General features: G+C 48.3%; 1 protein-coding gene across 9 annotated transcripts in view; it reads left to right on the top strand.

The window, feature by feature from the left end:
- The window catches only part of PTPRE (protein tyrosine phosphatase receptor type E), a 172,782-nt gene that overhangs the window by 80,094 nt on the left and 75,950 nt on the right, over nt 1–16,738 (top strand). For 2 of the 9 annotated variants that reach the window (XM_014832532.3, XM_044748677.2), the window contains exon 1: nt 721–1,391. The exons of the other annotated variants lie outside the window; for them this stretch is intronic. In XM_014832532.3, coding sequence (XP_014688018.1) covers nt 1,339–1,391 — 53 coding nt within the window. In that variant the 5' untranslated portion in view covers nt 721–1,338. Of the gene's footprint in view, nt 1–720; nt 1,392–16,738 lie in introns of those variants that run through there. 9 annotated transcript variants of the gene reach the window in all.

Genomic DNA, 16,738 nt, shown 5'->3' with positions numbered 1-16,738 from the left:
GATTTCTGTCTGGACTTTTTCTTTATTGGAGGCAGAAATAATTGGAAACGAAAAAGAGTATGTAACTATCTCTCGCAGTCCTTGGCACATAGAAAAGAGTCCATAAATAGCACCTCGAATTCTCAGGACAAAATGAAAGTTAAGTGTGGGCTGGTCAAAGGAATTGTAATAGTATTAAAAAAAAGAATGTGAGAGATCGCAGCAGACCATTCTCCGGGCATCTCATGCTGCCTTGGCGCGCTTACGTCAGTGTTCCTTCCGAAGGATGTGAAACTGTTAGACCTGTCTGCGCTCATGTGTGACACCTGCGCCCATAAGCACATCCACAGGGAAGGGCACTTTCTTTATGAAGCTGCCACATTCCCAGATAGGGTTTGACTCTTAGAATGTGAAATTGAGAAGCTCTGTAAAAAACCCCCGCTTTGTCGCAGGAGAAGGAGAACTTGGTGACAACAGGCAGCACAGTGAGCTTCAGCTTTGCAGATAACAAACTAGAGAGTAAAACTGGAGGGTACGTTTCTCTTTTTATTTTAGGAAGTGCTGTAGAAGAAAACAGAAATATTGTTGATATGAAAAGTTCTCTCTTCAAAGCAGCATCATGCCGGAAGGAGAATTGTTCTGTTTCAGCCGAGCGGGAAACTCCAGAATAAAAGGATTTAACCCTTAAGCCCTGTTGAGGGGAAGGCACTAGTTATTTGTGTGCTGAGAAGCCTCTTCCGTCACATTTTCTTCCGTTTCGGTTGCACTTCCATCTAGTTTGGCCTTGAAAGAATGCTTTTGAAAGTATAACATTAACAGTAACTTTTATTTGAAAACTGAATCTGGAGCGGAGCGAGGGAGGGGATCGTGATGGAGGTGGTCCCTCACCCAGCCTTCCTCCCTGGGGGCCGTGAGTCCAGCTTGTCCTGGGAGCTGGGGCTCCCCCTGTCTCTTCCTTTCCCAGCGCAGTGCACCGAAGCCTTCTGATTACCCAGCTGGGACTGCCGACTGCAGCAGCCAGCAGCCAGGTTACATCGTTCCCAGCAGCCGGGCTGGATCCTTCTCCACCTTTCTTGCTGATTTATTTGAATAATATTTAAGAAAAAAAGTCACTAGACGGCTGCGAATGATAAATTTATTTTTAAGTATTTATTTCAACTAGGGATGAGGGACTCTCCTATCACTTTTTTCCGCCTGGATTTTTGGCTCTGGTTTCTGATGACATAGTCTGAGGACCGGCAGCCGCTAGCCTCACAATTACAAAGGGAATACCCACGCAAGTAATGGATTGCCCGTTGCATCGGTAGCCTGCTTGAAAATGTTCCAGTTATCAGCCAGCGAGACTCCGGTGCTGTGGACATGGGTATGAACGAGTTGATCACCCAGGGGCTGCCCTCAGAAAGCGGTGCTCTGTAAGTATCCATGGATGCAGAATACAGACATGAAAAGGGATTTCCGGAATGTTCCTCCTGTCGCTGGTTTAGGTTGTAAGAAAAATGCATTTTCCAACAGTTTTTAAAATTTAGAGTCTAATGTTGCTGCTCGCTGCTATTTTAGGAATGTCACAGCAGTTCCACGCTTTGTCAAGTTTGCGTGTGAGCTTGCTCTGTCAGTTTGTAAAATGTAACCACGTAGGTGGTGGCTTAGCAGTTTTGTACAAATGATTCACACCGGTTTTGTCTTCCTACTTCATTAAATTGCTTTTTAACTTATAAGTACTTTCTCTCTCACTTAAAATAAAGTAAGTAAACGTTCTTTAAGCAAAGAGAACGTGCTCAAAATTTTGGACCTGAATCTTCCAACTAGAGTGAAAATCATAAAGGCATTTTAGGAAAGATTTGACGTGAAAGCTGACTAACCAATTGTTTGAAACGTCACACCATGAAACTGAAGGAAGAGATTTTTCTCTTGCTGCATTTCTTTTCCTTCTTTTTTAAACATAACTGCTTTTGGTTGAAGGCTGTATCATATTGAATAGCATATGTTCTCACAGAAACTATATGTTGATAAACGCTCAAATTACATTTCAGTTGCTAATGTTACTATGTGGGTAAACTCAGATACAACTCCCCTATGAATTATTTTGGATACATATGGTGAGAACAGGTTTCCCCCTGAGAAAAAATACTAGGTTGGGTTCTGTGAGGTGGTTCATGTAAATCAGCTTATCCTGGAGTGTCGGAGTGTCGGTCTTCCCCTGCAAATTGAGGGGCCCCCACAAACTCTTGCTCTCTACTGGAATGACGGCTGCTCATCCCATGTTCCCATAAGGATTCCACCAGCGCTCCCTCGGGGCACTGTCCCCAGATGCTCAGCAGTGTTGCGATACCTCACGCCGCAGGAGGTGATGGTGCCCAGGGACAGGAAGGCTGTGCCAGGCCGCACGTTCCCTTCACTCGGAGCCCAGATAGAAGGAGATCCCTGTGCATTTGGGCCTCCGCGAACAGCATCACGGATGGCATCTACCATTTGCTTTAAATACGTGCTTTATCGTGTTTGCACTAAGAGAGAACATTCGACTATTTCATGTTAGAAATGCTGGAGTAAGAAATTTAATTGTATTTTCCTATAATGTGAAAGGGCTTCCAGTCAACTCATGTGCCATCTGGTTGTTCTTTGTTAAAGAAAAATCTGATTGTGTGTGTGTGTGTGTGTACAGAATACAGAAAAAAGTGAGGGACTACCATTATGGAAGTTGGAAAAGCATTGGGTTTTAAATTTGCATTCTTTCACGTTGACTGCATGGTTGTTGGTGTGCTGGAGACAGGCGTAGAGTAAGTAAAACCTGGGCTTTCTTGCGTTGTATTTTATCTCAACCATGCACAAGGTGAATTCTGAGCATTTTGTAAGATTTTGCTCTGTTTTGATGTGATCTAAGTCCTCCCCCTCTCGGTATTGCTTCTTATTCAGGGGCTGTGAGGTGGCCTGGGGGTGGCCCCCACTTCTGTACCCGGCAGGCCACAAATCTGCGGCTGGCTCAGGCCCCCTCTCCTGAGGAAACGCTCTCATAACAGAAGCAGACTCAGGACTGTGCCTTCCGTTTCCTGCCCCTGGGCGGGGTGGGGGGGGGGGAGGGGCTCGCAGGGGGCTGGAAGGCTCTGGGGAGATAGTGTCTGGGAAAGTTCTTAGAGTGAGGAGCCCACAAGAGGCTGTGACAACCAGCCCCTGGCTAGCAGGGCAAACACGAGGCAGCTCGATGCTCATCTGTAAGAAGCCGTCAGTATTTGAAACAGATGACCAAGGATCTAAGGGCTGAGGAGGCTGCGGTCTTGTCTGGCTTCTCCTCTTTCCTGCCCTGTAAATAAACTCCCCATGCCCTCTTCCAAAAGAAGCAGGCTGATCGCAGCCTTCCTGCTTGTCCGATGCTTGCAGGCTGGAAGCGCTGGCCGCTGCCTCCGGTGTCCAGGCCCAGGCCCTGCTCCTGGGCGGCCACGCTCCAGCCATCTGCCCCTCTGGAATCCACAGCAGACGTGTCTGCCAAGGGAGGGGACAGCTGAGCTGTGACAGGAGTGTGAAGGTTCCGCTCCCGGACTGCTCTCCCATTCGTTTATTTGTGCTGTGACCATGCGCATGGTGCAGCGGGGAAGCTGGGGGGAGCTGAGCCCGGGGAACTGGGTGACGATGGTGTTTTCAGGAAGATTGTTAAAAGGTGACACATAGGAGACCTCTGAGGGGAAGAGCGTAGGTAAGAGGGCGTTCTTCAGGAGAAAGCTGGGAGTGGGGATCACCCTAATTCGTGTTCTCCTAATTACCCTGCATCGCAGTCATTTGTATTTCTTTAGGAAATAAGTTTAAAATGTCAGCTGTGCTCTGGAAAAACAAACTTTCTGAAACATTTTCTAATGCATTGAAAAATATCAGCACTGTCAATTTTAGAAGTGTGCTTTATGGTTCGTATTTTAAAACTATACTCTGTTACATTCAGCCTAATAATGTAAAAAAAGGAAAAAGAGAGTAGCATAGTAATGTCACCGAGCAGTTTTTAAGTGTAAAATAATCTCGAATAGCTGGAAAATTAAAAGTCCATTTTACTCCATCCACTTGTGGCAGTTCACATACGGACGTAAGGCGCTGGAGTTCTGCCAGTGTTTTAAAATTAGAGCTAAAGAAGTGAGACCCGACTTAATTAGTATAAATGCTGCCATGTAACTTCTAATAATGAGTGTGATTTGCAGTGCATTGTTCACCATGTAATTTAACCCAATGGGACCCATAGAATGTAGGACTAGTGTTCAATCAAGAGAAATGATTAATGCAGAAGGGGATGAAGTTTAGAGATTGGAAGCCTGTATAGGTGGCCCATGTGCCCATTGGGACATTCTGTCTATGGCACCATTTCCATTGCCCCACCCACCCCTACGCCAGCGCATCTGCCAGGTCCACCAGAGGAAGCTGTGTCATCTACTGAGCTACTCTGGCAAGTTACTCAATTTTTCTGTGCCTCAGTTTTCTCATCTGTAAAGTGAGCATAACGATGGTCCCAATCTCTTCTTTTTGTTGTGGGGATTAAATGAGTTACTGATGGAAAGCCCTTAGTACTTAACACTGAGCACATGGCACTCAACCAGTGTTCTTACTCTGGTTTCTGTAAATGTGATTAGCCATGCGGATCTTGGATGCCAGGCTGGGGAGAGTGCCTTTTATGCCAAAGCACAGTCTGTGGTAGTCCTGGGATGATTGGTCTTTATGGAGGTAAAATTCACGTAACGTGAAGCTAGCCATTTTAAAGACTGCAGTTCACTGTCACGCAGTACATTCACAGTGTTGGGAAACTATCATCTCTGCCTGGTTCCAACACATTTCCCTAAAAGGAACCCCCTGTGCCCACTGAACAGTCACTTCTCATTTCCATCTCCCCCAGGTCCCTAGCAACCTCTAATCTGCTTGCTGCCTCTTTTGGTTTATGTATTCTGGATATTTCCTATTAATGAAATTATACAGGATGTGATCTTTTTGTCTGGCTTCTTTCGTTTGGCAGTGTGTTTTTGAGGGTCATCCATGCTGTAGCAGGTATCAATACTTCATTCCTTTTCCTGGCTGAATAATATCCCATTATATGGATAGACCACATTTTCTTTATCTGTTCATCAGCTGATGGATGTTTAGGTTGTTTCTGCCTTTTGGCTGTTGTGAATAATGCTGCTCTGAATATTTGTGTCCAATTTTTTGTTTGGACACTGTTTTCAATTCTTTGGGGTATATATCTAGGAGTGGATTACTGGCTGGTACAGTAATTCTGTGTTTAACTTTTTGAGGAACTGCCAAACTTCTCCACAGCGGCTGCACCATTTTACATTCCCCCAGCAGTGTATGAGGGTTCCAATTCTTCCACATCCTCACCAACGCTTGTTATTTTCTGCTTTTCAAAAAAAATTATAGCCATCCTTGTGGGCGTGAAGTGGTACGTTATTGTGGGTTTGGTTTGCGTTTCCCTAGTGATGTTGAGCATCCTTTCGTGTGCCTGTTGGCCGTTTGTATGTCTTTGGAGAAATGTCTGTTCAAGTCCTGTGTCTGTTTTTTGATTGGGTTATTTGTCTTTCTGTGGTTGAGTTGTAAGAGATCTTTACATATTCTGGATACTAGATCCTTATCAGAGAGATGATTTGCAAATACTTTTTCCCATTCTATAGGTTGTCTTTTCACTTTCTTGGTAGTGTCCTTTGATGCACCCAAGTTCTGCAGTGCTTTTAGGTGGAAACTGAGCCTAGCAGTGAAAACCTTTGCATCATCAAGGGAGAAAGTCCTTCCCTTCTTCATTCTCTTCCAGTCTCTCTCGTTCGCGAGGAGAGAGGCTCCGTTTGGATGTAGCATGTCTTTAACGTCTCCCTCACACTTGCTAGTCTACCTTTTTAACGGAAAGCAGGCTTTGGCCCAAGAGCCTTCCTCAGGGTCAGCATTTTGCAAGAATTTCATAACCTGTCTCCCGCATCCTCACTGGGTTGATTGTTAAGGTCATCTCTATACATGACTAGCCATGCTGGATTTCCCACTTAGAATTAATGAAGAAGAGTTTCCTTTTAAATTTATATGGCATTCTTAGAAAATGAGCAAATGATGTGACAGAGCTTATGAAGGTGGTAAGAGTATCTGGGTGTGAGGACTGTTGCTGGGGCCCTGGGCGTTCCTGAGCAGGAGACCTATGACGGGGGCGAGGACCGGCAGTCTGATGGGGTGTAGAGCGCAAGGAAGGCGCTGGGCAGGCCAGCCATGAGAGAGCACTCGGGCTGCCGGTGCTGACTCCTTGGTGTGCTCCAGGAGTCGTTCCAGACACTGCTCCTCTTTATTTCTCACTTAATCCTCACAGCTGCCCAGGAAGGTGAAGAAGGCCTGAACCTTGAGGGTGAGCAGACAGAGCAAGTGAAAGCTGTGACAGTTGACTGAGAGGAGCGTGGGGCAGGTTGGTGACTGCTGGATGTGGGAGATGAGGAGGAAGGAAGGTCTGGAAGGATCTGGAAGCCAGTGAAGGGGAAGATGGGAACTAGAGGCATTTCAGAAACTCCTTCACCGCTTTCTTAGCTCAGCATCTGTATTCGTTTCCTGGGGCTGCTGTAGGAAATTAACACAAACCGAGTGGCTCAATAACAGAGATTTATCCTCTTGCAGTCCTGGAGGCCAGAAGTCTGAAGCAAGGTGTCAGCAGAGCCACACTCCCTTTGAAGGCTCTACAGGAGCGCCCTTCCTTGCCTCACCCAGCGTTTACAGAAAGGAAAGGAAAACACCAGTCTTCCCTTCCTCCTATATGCCTTCTTTGCTTTTACACAGAACACTTCACTTCTGACACTTTTGGCCACCAAACGTGTGGCAGTTTTCCCCCACCAAGCAATTCTCTGCGACACCAGCTGGGGGGTCCTACAATTTAACTCAGTTCTAACACTGTCTATGTGGAAATCGCATCAGATCCCACAGGTTAAGGCCTCAGTCCCACAAGACTGCCCCCCCCCACTTCAGATGCCAATCACAAGTCCAGGTTGTCACCTGTGCTTCTGACCGATCAGCTTTAAATCTGAGGTTCCCACCTTGGCTTTGATTAATTTGCCAGAGCAGCTCACAGAACTCAGGGAAACACTTACACTGACCACTTTATTAGAGGAAATGATAAAGGATACAGGTGAAGAGATACACAGGGCACGGTCTGGGAGGGTCCTGAGTGTAGGAGCTTCTGTCCTCGTGGAGATGGGGTGTGTCACCTTCCTAGCATGTTGATGTGCTCACCAACCTGGAAGCTCTCTGAAGCCCATACTCCTGGGATTTTTATGGAAACTTCATCCTGTGGGCAGGATTGATCACTAACTTCATTTTCAGCCCTTCTCCCTTCTCAAGAGAGTGGAGGTTGAGGCTGAACGTTCCAAGCTTTTAATCATGGCCTGGTCTTTCCAGTGACCAGACCCCATCCAGGAGTCCACCCAGAGTTGCCTTGTTAGAACAAAAGACACTCCTGTCACCCAGGACATTACAAGGGTTTCAGGAGCTCTGTGTCAGCAACTGGGGTCAAAGACCAACTGAACAAAAGATGCTCCTAGTGGTCTTATCACTTAGGAAATTCCAAGGGTTTTAGGAGCCTTGTGCCAGAGATCAAGACAATCTCTGGCACGGAGACGATGATCAAATATCTATTTCTTATCATAAATCACAATATCACACACGGCCGCCTTTTCTGTGTGTGTGTGTCTCTCTCCGTGTCCTCTCCTCTTCTTACGAGGATGCCAGTCATTGGATTTAGGGCCCACCCTAATCCAATATGATCTCATCTTAACTAATTACATCTGCAAAGACCCTGCTTCCAAATAGGTCACCTTCTGAGGTTCCAGATGGACATGAATCTGGGGGGGCAACAATTCAACCCAGTATCTGTTGCAGGTTGGCTGTGTGTCCTTTTCCGCTGAAGGTCTTGGGAGCGGTAATGATACTGTTGGTTTTCCCAAGACCAAACCTCGTCCGTCCACCTTCTCTCTCGAGTTCTGACCTCAGGTGGAGTTGGGGCCCCCAGGGTCCCTGGGTGCAATTTCACAGACCAAGGAGAAGCGGGATTTTCACAGGCAAGCTTAACTCAGAGCACAAGAATTTTACACATAATCAACTTCTAGGTGCCTCTTAGCTCCTTAACTAACTTTGTCATAAAAACCGTTGCTTAATTTAAGTCTCTTTCCTCCTATCTGAGTCAAATAGAAATCAGGAGGTTTACAGTCTTTCAAGCTTGCTAAAGTGTTTTACGTAGTTTCTAGGTACAAAAGGGAGGAGCAATATTTATACAATGTCAGTACAGAGTCATATCTTTGTTGAAAAAGACATCTGACGCAGAAGACGCCTCCTGTCCTCTCTTTTCATTTTCGTGACTGCCAGGTCTGGGATACAGCAGAAAGGAGACCAGTAAAGATTTGGGTGGATAAAAGAATGGAGAAGGCTACCCCAGGACAATGGAAGGGGCTTCCCTGAGCCCTGGAGACTGTGTCAAGTCCACGAAAGACTCTTTCAGCAGAAGAAAGCATTTCTGTGATGGTTCTGCCCTAACAGGTTCTCCTCTCTGCTCCTTCCCTCCTCCTCCTCCTGATCGATTTCAAATAAAAGGATGCTCTTTGCTCAACAGAGACTCCAAAGTTTGATACAGCCCATGTCCAGTTTCACTGTTCTTAAAGGGGTCGACCTTGATTTGACCCAAACATTTCTAAACACAATTGAATAAACACAAATAAATTCTCATGGCCTATTTCCTCTTTTCCTATTACCTGACTTTCTACCAGGACGTGACATTCATTTCCTTTGAGGTTTCTCCTCTTCCATTCTTTTGGTAACAGAACAAGGAATTCTCTCTCAAAGGACATAAAATTCTGTAGTTCTATATTAATAAATATTTGAGTAGACGCAGCTGGTGTTTATAGAGTCCTTGGTTGGGGAAAAATAAAGCTCAACTCAGGCTTTTTTGGGTAAACCCTTTGGCCATTTCATTCACTCATTGAACAAACATTTATTAAGTACTCATTTTATGAGGCAGGAGCATTTCCCAGGTAGACCAGCGTCCAAATGAAGTTCTGAGTCGAGGTGTTTGGAATCCAAAACCCACAAAATGCTAACATCTGTTGGTGCCAAAACGATTCATGGGTTTTTGGGAGGTGGGGAGGGGGGTTAAAGTAAATATTTTCAGCGACTTTTGGAATTTACAGAATGTGTGTCCATTTGTCCTGAAAGGAAATGTGTTTCGGTTTAGATAGGGTCCCATGCTTCCCTGGCTCGTCCTGATAAAATCTTAAGTGTTTCCGAATAATTCCCAGGTCTGATGAGCTCACTAGGACTGTGGAGACTGGCTTTCTAAAGTCTGACTGTTTTCAGACTGCCTAGGTTTAAATTCAGGCTCTGACATTTTACTGGCTGTGTGGTCTTGGGCAGGTTACTCATCCTCTCTGATCCTCAAAGGCATCTGCTGTAAGGCAGGCATGATGAGAGCCTGTACTGTCTTAGCTGCCGTGACATGAGGGTCCAGTGTGTTTATGAGTAAAGTGTGTGGACCAATGTCCACGGCCAGAGCCAGCGCCCTGTGAATGTTACTGTCATGATCACCATCCGCATCGTTACTTGTCACCCATCTGCACAACTCTCCCTGCTCCTAGGAATGGTTGTCTCTGAAATAAAAGCGCATGTTCTGCTTCAGGTACCCAATTCCTACACAGGTAAATGTCCTGAATCTCAGCACTGCCCTAGGGCTGGACCTCAGAGCTTGCCGTCCTCTCGACCACTCCCAGGGCCCGCCGGGGGTGTGGGCCGTTCCCCCGGGGAAGCAGGCTGCCCTCGCACCCCAAGGGAGAGCACGGCAGTTTCCGTGCCTTGTGTGCTTGCAGGGTTCCCCGGCTGTGCACGCGTCTCTGGGAAAGCCGCACCGCAGGGACAATGCGCCGAGGCAGGTCTCTGGGAGGCCTGCTGTGGTCTGCCTTCCCCCGCCTCCCTCCCTCAGTGCTGTGGTGGCCCCCTGCCTTCACCTCTTTATAACCTCGGTTTCCCCCTGGAGCTTCTGGAAGGTGGGGATGGAGTGGCCGGGATGCAGGGCTCTCTTTGTGCCTGAAATAGCCTCATGTCAGGAGGCAGAAATTCTGAAGATTCTTAGCAAAAGTTTTGAGAGCCCGGGATAATTTTAAAGACGTTAAAGCCTCTTAAAAAGGCCTCTTTAAAGATGTTAAACGCAACCCTACAGTCTGTCAATCCAGCTGATCAGTGTCCTTTTCCCCCTGGGAGGCTGGGGATTCTGGAATGGGAGGGCTGGGGGATGCGGGCGTCCCTCCGATGGCTCGCCTGTCTGGTCTTTCTCAGCTCCAGTGGGCTGAGGTCACGTCTTCACAGGACTTTCTGTCCTGACGCCTGCCACTGGCCAGGAGTAAAAGGGATGTGAGGAGACAGAGCAGGAGGAGACACAGGAGCAGCAGCTAGAAGATTCTGGCTCTTTCTCAGAAGCAACTAAGCAAGATAAATGCTTCCAAAGGCACAAGTCAACCAGGCTGCATTCTCATCCTTCCACAGTCCTTGCTCCTTAAATCGCTCACGTATCCAACTGATGAGTCAGTCAACAAACCCTGTGTGAATTCGATGCACAGTGCTAAGCACCAGAGGTGACGCCGGGACACTTCATGTGTCCTTTGCAAGTCTTACCTGGATGAGCCTTCTCAGTCTGGGCTGGAGGAGGAAGCCAGTGTTGGGGGTCTCAGGGACCAGGGGAGAGCACGGCCCGCCGCCAAGGCTCCATAAATGCTGTTGGGCGTGTATATGAACCTGAGGCTTCCGCCTGTCCCAGGACTGCCTGCTAGTTGTGGGGCTTTACGTCCTTGGGCCTGGGAGCCAAGGCCGCTCCTGGGGGTCCCTCCTCCCTTCAGAGCACCAGTGTATAATAAGCGAAGTGAAATGGATTCTCGTGCTTCTTGTTTGGTTGCCCTTGAGTGGAACATATTTTACACTGTTTGTTGACATTCCAGAAAGGGTGTGAAGGGCTTTCTTCTTATCTTCCAGACTTTCCCCAGAGGTTCGGTGAGGCCACCATTTTGCTCATTTTACAGACTCAGAGAGGGAAAGAGACTCCTTAAGGCCACACAGCTAGTGGAGCAGAGCTGAGGCTGCCTGAACTGGTGGCCCCGGCTCTTTTCACCTTCCATGCTTCTGGGAGAGCAGCTGTGGTTTGAAGGATGCTGAAAAGAATTCAATTATTTGGAGTTTTAAAACTTGGGCATCTCAATTCCATAATTGTTTCAGTGCCCTTAGTTAGACTGCGAGGGACTTAGCTTGTTTCTGCTTGGTCCGGGCTTATGCTAAAACAACCACATTTCTTTCTTGTTTGGGCGTGGTGGCCTCACCTCCCTCCGGCTCTCCTAGTCACGTGGACACACCGTGGATCACTGGAGCCTGACGCTTCTGAGGGGGAAAGAGGACTCTGCTGATGATTAGGCTGGGCAGAGGGCACGAGCTGAGACAGGCCAAACCACACAGGACGTGTGGTCACTCTGTTCATCACGCAGGCTGCCGGAATGAGGGTTGTTCATGCATCCGTTCCATCATTCAATCAGCAAACCCTTCTGGGCAGCCCCTTGCTGCCAGGCCCTCTGCTGGTTGTGAACCAGGCCCACCCATCCCAGCCTGGGAAACCCGGTAGGTCCGTAGCACGTCCACACATCCGACGGTGCTCATTTGTGGCCTCGTGTGGTCCTCACGCTGGAGATTACTCCCATTTCACAGGTGAGGCAGGTTGCTCGAGCTCTCAGACAGAGGGCTGCACAGCCAGGCGGCTCCCGGGGCAGCTTCCCACTGACACCCAGCCCTGGAGGCAGGAGAGGCCAGAGGGTGGGTTGGTTGGCTTGGGGGACTGGCACTTTTCCTTTGCAGGAATAGAGAAGCTGTTCCACCACCCCCCCCCACACACACAGGTACCAACAGCACGTGGGGGCGAGGCCACATCGCCGCACCCCGTCCAGGTCCTGGCCTCTGCTCCTCATAGTCCCCTTCTCCCTTCCTCCCTGCCCTCTTTTTCTCCCTCCTCCTTTCTCCCTGGACACAAACGTCAAAACCTAGGAGTTGTCATCAGTTAGTTTATTAAATAACTGATATCCGGGCCATTAAGCCGGCAGCAGGCGAAAGGCGGCATGTCCCGGAAGTCTTCTGTTTTAATTAATTGCCACCTCTGCCCTTGGTACGTTACTGTATTTGTACATAGTTTGAGTTATAGTTTCCAGTATAATTAATTTTTTTTTTATTAATGTTATGATAGATTACAACCTTGTGAGATTTCAGTTGTACATTTTTGTTAGTCATGTTGTGGGTATACCACTTCCCCCCCAGTATAATTAATTTTAATAGGTATGGGAGAATCGCTACTGTGGGAAGAGAGCCGGTTTCCTGCACGTGGCGTGCCATTTGACTTACAGTTTCTCTTTCTTATTTGAGGCAAGGAGGGTCCGTTCAAGTGTTAAATTTCTTGCCTGAGGTAGAGATAATGGATCCACAGATTAGAAAATACAATTCCAGGCTGGGGATGGGCGTGAGAGTGCCTGTATAGGAGAATTCAAGTGCATCCTATGATGTCAGTTACTAGTCACTTGGACCTAATGAATGGAGAGAAAAATTATTGAAGAACGCATGTTTGTTCTGGCGCTGGTGGGGGCGTTTTTTGGGGAAGGTGCAGGTACCAGAAACCATGTGTCTGGAGTGGTCCTGGGAAGATGCTGGGTGGGTGAGAGCCTGACCTAGCAGGATAGGCTTTCAGAACATTCCGGTTTCGGATCTGGGAACCCCCCCCCCCCCCCCCGGCAGGTGCAAGTAGACGTTTCTCGGGCTTCCCAGACTGCGCCACCTGCTGGTGGTCTCTGGCATCGTACCCAGGTTTCGAGCGTGGCGCATGCGTGGAGACGGGCCCGCCTGGCTTACATCCCTGATGCTATCAAATTCGGGTGCAAGTTGAGCCCATAAAACAAAGTGTGAAAGTATAATACTTTCATCACTTAAAATCCCCTTCTTGGACACTCCTGTCACTCTGGGCTTCCTCTTTTTAACACCATGCTTGTTATTATGTCCCCGTCTGCCCTCACTGGGCAGTGAACATCCTGGGGGCACCTCTTCACCCCTGGAGGGTACCACGGTGGGTGCGCAGCCCAAGGAGGAGCTCAGCGACTCTGGATGCCTCGAACGTGCCAGTGCGGAGGCGGCACCCTGAACACCTGTGATGTGGCTTTTGCTGCCCTCCTCCCACCAGCTCAGAGCAGGACCTGGGCCAGAGTCCACCTGTGTCCCCACGGATCCTAACAGACAGGCACTGTGCTACCAGATCACAGATGAGGAAAGAGTCTCCAAGAAGCAAGTGACTTCCCCAGGGTGACAGGCAGAGGAGCCCAGGTGTGAACCCAAGTCCACCTGTCTCTCGTGTTGAGGCTCTTTTCGCTGTGCTGGCTGCCTCCTGGAGCCTCCCAGGGAGCTGCAAGGGCTGTTCTTGGACAGTAAATGCCTCGAGGGTAGCTCTGAGGTCATGGTCACTCAGGAGCCCAGCAGCTTCCTGCCCATAAACCCAGCTTCTCCTTGCCCTTTGCCATGAGAGCAGATGCCGAATTTCCAGGAGCCCAAACAGTTGTCATATCCGCTGATCCCTTTACCCTGGCTTTGCTGAAAAACCCCAGGTAGAGTTCCTCACCAAGGAGGACCAGCGAGACACCCCGATTTCAGGAAGGAGCCTCGCGGTCAGCTTTCTTCTGACAGCCGTGCGGTGACTGTCTGAGTTTCTGCTCAATTCAGGATTCATCATGGTGTAACTATTGCATGCTGGGCAAGGGAGAGGCATCATTTCCTGCCCATGGGAGCTTCCCAAAGGCAGGAATGGGGCCTCAGTCCCAGAGGCACCCCCAGCACCCAGTGTTTCTGTGTTGAATGCAAGGAGTCAAGCACCAGCCACTCCCCACTCCCCCACCTGGAGCCCACTGAAGTTCTTTTCAGGGCACGGCTGGTCTCCCCAGTCAGAGTAGAAATCCTTTGAAGGCAGCCTCTCTGTCTAATCTTGTCGATTAAGCAAGGCTTCCTTCCATTCTCTGTGTCCAGAAGACATGCAGAAATTATTTGTTGAATGAATAAACAAATCCTATTACTGACTCCTGGTTGTACTAAAATCATTGTTTCTTTGAAAAATTCATGAGTGCCATAGTGTTTCCCAGTGTGAGAGCAAGCCATTTTATGAAATCGGCATGAATTTTCTATTATAGAGAAGAGTATCTATTTATTAATATTCCCAAAGGGTAGCCTTTTTGGTTTGCTGCTGTGCTGCTGATATAATTTTCCATAATTATGAGGTGTAGATTGTAGTTTACTGACAGAGTATCAATAAAGAAAAATGTAACCCTGGAACTCTATTACTTAAAGTGTTTAGCCTTACCACATGGAAACTAATCCGCTAGCTGGGCCAAGGGAGCAAAGAGAATATTCTACCCCACAACTGTGAGTAGAGGAAACACGAGTTGCCCCGCAGGTCTGCATTTGTGCAGTCAAACAAAGAGCAGGTTAGGGCCTCTCTTAGGGAACCTGTTGGGAGAATCGTGTTTCTGAGTGCTGCTGGGGGCTGGCGGTGGGAAGGATTTTGATAGGCGTCAACATTAAGGGGTGGCGCCCATTGAGAAGAGCAAGCCTGTAAACAACCAGGCCCCCAAGAGACAGAGGAGACGTGTGAAGGGGATCCTTGAGGGCAGGGCGTTGTTCAGTAGGTGCCAGTAAATAGTTGAATGAATGAGTAAATGAATGAATGAATGAATGAATGAAGCTACCGTGGACTTACCTACGTGACAGCCGAATGAGACCCGGCCTCAGCCATTCTCTAGCTGTGTGACTTGGGCCAAATTGCCTTTACTCTGGGTTGTGGTCATCTCAGCTCTGGGAGGATCCTCATTCCTCCTCCCCAGATGGCCGAGCATAGGGTGAGGGGCCGTGAAATCGCCTGGCACATGACGTGCTCGGCACCCAGTAGGCCCTGCCATGCCAGTGGGCAGCGTTACCCCAGAAGCATCCAGGCTGGACAGCCGTGGTGCCCGTGCACCTTACAGGCTGGTGGGGAAACAGGAGCCGTGCCTCCCTGGCCAGGCGTGAAGTGGGCCAGGCCTTCGGAGGGACCCTGGCCCCCGTGTCCCCTCGAGGCACAAGCGAGGTTGTATGTGCCCCTCATGGTTGGTGTGTCCAGGGAGTTCTGAAGCAGCTTCTCTGAGTTATAAAATACAGAGTTCTTTCCTCACTTGCAATTTGGGAGCAGATTTTCTTCCAAATAACCAGAGGTGCAGTTATAAATAATTCATGTGCCTTGTTTGGCCCAATTCACATTCTTCAGAAGATGGGGCAATGCTTTGAAGTCTTCCCTTCTTGAGGGACAGAGACCCACCCTGTTGGGCTGGACCAAGCTTCGGCCCTAATTAGATATTTACACAGGAGACCTGAGCGAGGAGGGTGGATTTATTTTTAATAAAAGAAGATTAAAACCTGTGTATCTGCAACATATTAAGGAAGACTGAGCCAAATTAAGTCCTCCCACAGCTGTGGAGAGTGGTGGCCCGAAAAGGAAGTATTTCGCTTGGAATGACTAAAACTTCTTGCTTTGAGTCAGGAAAAAGATCAGGCTTCTCCTCTCCCCCCAGTCTCAGATTCGTTGGTTGGAGTTCTGAGTGAGGCTTCTGGTGATGGAGAACCGCTTTACATCCGGACATGGGGCTGGGTGTCCATTTGGGGAGTGGCAGCCACAGGCTGTGTGATGAAGACAGGAGGGGATGACCCAGCCGGGGAGGGCGCAGGGTGGGGCGTGTGGCACTCGGCAAGTCCAGGTTCGTGCTGAGGAACCCACCCACGCAACCACACAGGAAGGCAGGCCAGACCTGGCGTTCCCAAAGAAGCCAGATCTCCAGTATTTAGGTGACTCTCCCACTTTTAAAATATTTCAGACTAATTTAAAAGCTTTCCAAGTATGAGCGTACACCTACTCCCTGAATCGATGGAAAACATTTGTCCACAAAAACCCTTGTACCTGAGTATTCATACAGCTTTGTTTATAACAGCAAAAAAAAAAAAAAAAAAAATGGAAAACAACCTAAATGTGTATCAAGAGGAGAGTGGGTAAGCAAACTGTGGGAGTCGTACAATGGAAGAGTCTTTAGCAGTAAAAAGGAATGGACCTCTGACGCCCACAGCAACGTGGATGAGTCTCAAAAACCTGTTGAATTCAAGAAACTAGACACAAAAGAGAAAGTATGTGCCGTATGGCTCCATTTATAGGAAGTTCAAGAACAGGCAAAGCTAATCATCTCTGGAGATAGAAATCAGAACAGTGCATGCTTCTTGGGGATCGGGGGAGAGTAGACTGAAAAAAGACTATAAAGAAGTTTCTAGAGAAATGGCATATGGTCTTCATTTTGATTGGGGTGTGTGTGGATTGCATGGGGATATACATTTATCAAAACTCATAAAACCATGGGCTCAAGGTCTGTGCATTTAACTGTATGTAATTATAACTCTAAAAGGAGAAAAAACTTTCAAAACACAGCACAGGTCAAACTCAGCCTGTCTGTGGCTCACTCAGTCAGCAGGCTCTGAATTGCTGCTTCTGTGATACAGGGAATCTTTACCTTAGGTCAGCATCCCCTGGCTCCCAGCCCGCAGGTGGAGAAGCACATCCCTCACCAGCAGGTATCTGTGTGGTGTGATGGGGGTGGGTGTACAGGCAGCAAGGTCCCTATCCCATCGAATTGCCACCCACTCAGTGGCCCCTGCAATGGCACCG

This window comes from Equus asinus, chromosome 2 (genome assembly GCF_041296235.1).
Source record: "Equus asinus isolate D_3611 breed Donkey chromosome 2, EquAss-T2T_v2, whole genome shotgun sequence".
Lineage (NCBI taxonomy): Eukaryota > Metazoa > Chordata > Mammalia > Perissodactyla > Equidae > Equus > Equus asinus.
Note: the sequence above shows the minus strand (reverse complement) of the source record. Positions and strands in the feature narration are given on the sequence as shown.